This window comes from Palaemon carinicauda, chromosome 3 (assembly GCF_036898095.1).
Source record: "Palaemon carinicauda isolate YSFRI2023 chromosome 3, ASM3689809v2, whole genome shotgun sequence".
Lineage (NCBI taxonomy): Eukaryota > Metazoa > Arthropoda > Malacostraca > Decapoda > Palaemonidae > Palaemon > Palaemon carinicauda.
Window position 1 is genome coordinate 48,941,563 of NC_090727.1, and position 5,000 is coordinate 48,946,562.

Genomic DNA, 5,000 nt, shown 5'->3' on the forward strand with positions numbered 1-5,000 from the left:
ATGTCTGAGGATAAAAATGATTCAATATTCTTGTAAGAAGCAACGGATTTTACCCTCTTAGATAGGTACGTAGTCTCTCTCTCTCTCTCTCTCTCTCTCTCTCTCTCTCTCTCTCTCTCTCTCTCTCTCTCTTAGAGAGAGAGTTATTTTCATTATGAAGTTTATCTGCATAGTTTAATAATTGTAATAGTCGTGCAGTCTCCATTATGAGGCTCAAGTTTTATTCCAGCTACGATCAACTTGTCGAATGATCTTCCCTAATCAGGTAGTTGAATCAGTGAAACTTCAAAAAGTTAAAACTTGGAGCATTTTTTTTTTCTTTTTTTTTTTATGTTGAAGAGGCTAACATATATCTCCTTGTATAGTTTTATATATGAATGATCTATTTTAATGATTTTACTGCTGTTAAAAGGTTTCATTTTAACTGTTCATAACTTCTCTTCTAGTTTATTTATTTCCTTATTTCCTTTCCTCACTGGAGTAATTTTCCTTGTTGGACCCCTTGGACATACAGTGTGTGTTACCGTTACTTTAAAGGCAGGTTTAAACGGTTCGAACGCAGTTCGGCAGACAAGTGTTTGAAGCTTTGTTCGAACAAGTGAAGGGGGTTATTTGGTTGTCGAACAGTTCGAAGAAAGTTTGTTCTCACCTGACTCTTGTGGGCGAGGCTCAATTATCCACAAACCTTATGCATTTATAGCTGACTCCACCTCTTCAAGCCGTTTGATAAGCAGGTTCGACAATCAGGTTCGATAACCAAGTTCGACGAACCGTTCGACCGTGTGAATTCCGCTTCAGAAAGAGTTATGGGTTGGATCATTGGTGGTTTTAGTCTTACCTTCAGAGTCGTCAGTAGCCACAGCCTTTGTTTCACCTGGTTTTGACGTGGGTGGAGGTGAATCTTGAAGGTTGGTCGTACGAATACAAAACAGTAAAAGGGTTTTCCCTCATCACTTTTTCTAAGCTGTCTTGCTACAAACTAAAATCTCCTTCTCTCTCTCTCTCTCTCTCTCTCTCTCTCTCTCCTCTCTCCTCTCTCTCTCTCTCTCTCTCTCTCTCTCTCTCGCATTTATAAAACGGTAAATAAAGGTTTTCCACCAGCACATTTCCCAAACTGTCTTTCTATAAGCTAAAATCTCTCTCTCTCTCTCTCTCCTCTCTCTCTCTCTCTCTCTCTCTCTCTCCTCTCTCTCTCTCTCCTCTCTCTCTCTCTCTCTCTCTTTAGGGCTCAATGAGGTGTATCAAGACTAATCTAGATTACTTTATGGCTCAATGAGGTATATCAAGACTAATCAAGATTATTTTAACGCTCGATGAGGTGTATCAAGACTAATCTAGAGTATTTCAGGGCTCAATGAGGTCTATAAAGACTAATATAGATTATTGTATGGCTCAATGAGGTATATCAAGACTAATCAAGATTATTTTTAGGGCTCTCTGAGGCGTATCAAGACTAATCAAGATTATTTTAAGGCTCGATGAGGTATATCAAGACTAATCTAGATTATTCTATGGCTCAATGAGGTATATCAAGACTAATCTAGATTATTTTATGGCTCAATGAGGTATATCAAGACAAATCTTTCTTAGACATGCTGATGAATTCAAAATTTCTATAAGAGATTGCCTTTCAGTTGTTGACTCAATTGCTCACTACTTTCACAACAATAGATTCGGATTTTTCAAGCATGTATTAATTCTCCCTTATAACAACTACCTAAAAACCTGGTAAGCGTTTAAAGGTCTTGTATATTAAATGGAAGTAGTTATAGATACTTAAAGCACGGTCCAGATATACCTAGACCTTGACTTATAGATACTTATAGATACATAGTTGTTTCTTCCGAGTCATTTACGTGGAGCCTCCTTGGTTTTCTTTGGACATAATTTGTAATTTCCTTTCAAACATTTAGTTTTCTTTAATGTTTTTATTTCAAAATAATTATTATCTTCTTAGTTTAAAAACAGTCAATGAGATTATTAAAATTGTCACCATTTAGGTAACTTGGATTATCTAAAAATAAACAGCAAATAGATTATGTTATTAACATTAGCTCTTAATAAACATTTTAAGATTTCTTACCATGAGATTATTAAAACTGTTACCATTTTGACAATGATGCAGTGATTTAGGTAACTTGGATTATCTAAAAATACACAGCAAATAGATTATGTTATTAACATTAGCTCCTAATAAACTTTTTAAGATTTACTAAATGTTCGAGCAACTGAAACTGAATATTAAGGATAATCTCATTCTTTTTAAGATTCACTAAATGTTCGAGCAACTGAATCTGAATATCAAGGATAATCTCATTCTTTTTAAGATTCACTAAATGTTCGAGCAACTGAATCTGAATATTAAGGATAATCTCATTCTTTTTAAGATTCACTAAATGTTCGAGCAACTGAATCTGAATATTAAGGATAATCTCATTCTTACCGAAGGAATAAATAAAAAAGTCCTGCTGGGTTTAAGGAATTTATTATCTTTGAGTAGTATAAAATTTGTACATTTACAATAAGCCTCAAAATAAGCTATGCACACATACATTCTATATATATTTACAGAAGTAAAGAAAGGACAGGGCAGGAGAACACAAGCAATGAACATTATTTAGAAAAAAAAAAGAAACATTGATATCTGAACGAGAGGAAAATTTACAAGTGAAAAATTATATATAATATATGTTTATATTTATTCTTTTTCTATATATTCATATATACGAAGAGCCCCTTTTTTTCCAGTTCGAAGGCTTAGGACGAAATGTCAGAAATACACCGATCATAGACTGACACACTTCGGGAGAAAAAGGCTTTAATTTGTTTTTTATTTGCCTCACATTTATATATATATATAAAACGACTCGCTGACTAGTACAACAAATATGTTATGATCTCAAGGTAGAACTATTCATAATTCTCACTCAATAATCTCTTTCATCTGGTATAAAAAATGGGGAGTAGAAAATCAAATAATTTCAATGGTTTTGTACACTTTTTGAGATTCCGAATAGTTTTTTTTTTTCCCGCACGTCTTTTGTTTCCTCCGGTCGAATTGATGAAGTTGAAGAGACTGCAAGGCATGTACTTCAAAAAGAGACTTGAAACCTGAGAAGTATAGCTACGATATATATGTATATATATATATATATATATATATTATATATATATATATATATATATATATATATATATATATATATGTATATATACTAATATATATATATATATATATATATATATATATATATATATATTTATAAATATATATATATATATATATATATATATATATATATATATATATATATATATATATATATATATATATATATAATGTGTGTGGATGTGTAACTATGAATACATATAAAATCATATGCATATTTGTATCTATGTTTGAAACTACATGAAATAAAGAAAAAAACATATTTTCATGAACGAATGTTAAACATCCAATAGGAACACCATAACCTTCATACCATATAATATAATCATCTCTAGATTATACTGAAATGTAAACTTAAGCTTTCGCACTGTAAAAAAAGCTGCCAGAGCAAAGTTCGCTGATCCAGCTTTTCCCAGCCTTTGAATTAAGTCATAAACTCAAGGGTTTTGGAAGACAATCTCGGGGGTTAGGTGATGATATGCTTCAACTTACAAACATGCTTTGGTCCCAAGAACGAATCAATGTACAAAAGGTCGTTTAACCATTAAATAGTGCTCTCAGATATACAATTATTCATGCAACATTTTCTTTCAGTTTTGTTCAATGCATGTTCATGACACGGTTTCGTTTTCTTCAAAATCTCTTTTTTTTCGCTAATAACGAAGTCTAGAGCTTCGCTTTTCGCGTTTTTTTTTTTCCAATATGCTTCATGTCGTTACATTGATACTAACCACTTCCATTAAGAGCACTTTACAAAATAAATGACATAAGTTCTGTTTCTCTCTTTCCCTCGCATATAGATGGATGAATTTCACGCGAACTGTGAGTACGAGAGACAGGCCCAATCTACAGTAAAAATGTCTGACGCATTCCCACAGTCTTCACAGCCCTACCAGTTCAGGAAGCATTAGATATAGCGGAGTGATAAATGCAATCATCACCTGTATCAGTAGCATGTCAATGCACATATTAAAGCACTTTTCTCATTTACAGTGAAATTTCTTTGATTAGCTCACTATTGGCACCAGTCCTATGCTAAAGAGCTGCACTGTCCGTCTGGTTTTCCTGTGGGACGCACTGGTCTTGGTTTGAGTTACCTGATGGGATGTGGTTTAGTGGGTGAAAGCCATTGTTGCTTGGGGAGACGCGGCTGACGTCTGGCGGGTTGTTAAGGGCGCTGATGTGATTTGGGGATGGGGAATGGTTGACCGAATTTGTACTGTTCAAAACGCTGTTATGATTAGGAATGTTATTAAGTTTCAGGTGTCCTCGATCACTTCTTGAGAGCCTGCAATGTCTGTTAACTCGTCTATTGTTGCAATTGTTGCATCATGTTTCTTTTTCAGGGGAGTCTTCGATGCAGGACTGTTGTTATTTTTGCTATCTTTGAATTTCATGAGCTTTTCCTTTTTCTCGGGGTCATTTTCGTACGTGTAATAAAAGGCAGAATGTCTATTATATAGGACAATACCAACAATAATTAGAGCTAACAACAAGATAACAAGGGCACATGCAGCAACAATTACCAAATGCAATTCTTCTTTAACCATTCTTTCAAGTGTCCAACCTATGTCTGCATCTTCAGAGCGAGTCAGTTGTCCTCGCGGCAACTGAGGTTCTTCTGTTATAGCATTCAAAGAGGGCTCAACCCAAGTTGTCCAAATTGCAGCTGCTGGAGGAGTGGTATAGGGACATTCAGGTAAGTCCCCATGAGGAAGGAGGGCTAGTTCAAGACCAGATACTCCTTTAGGCCCCACACACTTTAGGCATGTCCAGACCCTAGGTTCACTACAGCCAGATTCTTGGTCTGGAGCATCTTGGAGCCATCTCA

The 5,000-nt window shown here is 34.6% G+C and overlaps 1 protein-coding gene across 1 annotated transcript in view; it reads right to left on the minus strand.

Moving 5' to 3' along the window:
- Positions 1-3,339: 3,339 nt before the first annotated feature.
- LOC137638279 (platelet glycoprotein V-like) overlaps positions 3,340-5,000 on the minus strand; it is a 21,847-nt gene continuing 20,186 nt past the window's right edge. The window contains 2 exon segments of the mRNA XM_068370351.1: positions 3,340-4,431; positions 4,434-5,000. The exon segment at positions 4,434-5,000 is cut by the window's right edge and continues 1,324 nt beyond it. Coding sequence (XP_068226452.1) covers positions 4,205-4,431; positions 4,434-5,000 — 794 coding nt within the window. The 3' untranslated portion in view covers positions 3,340-4,204.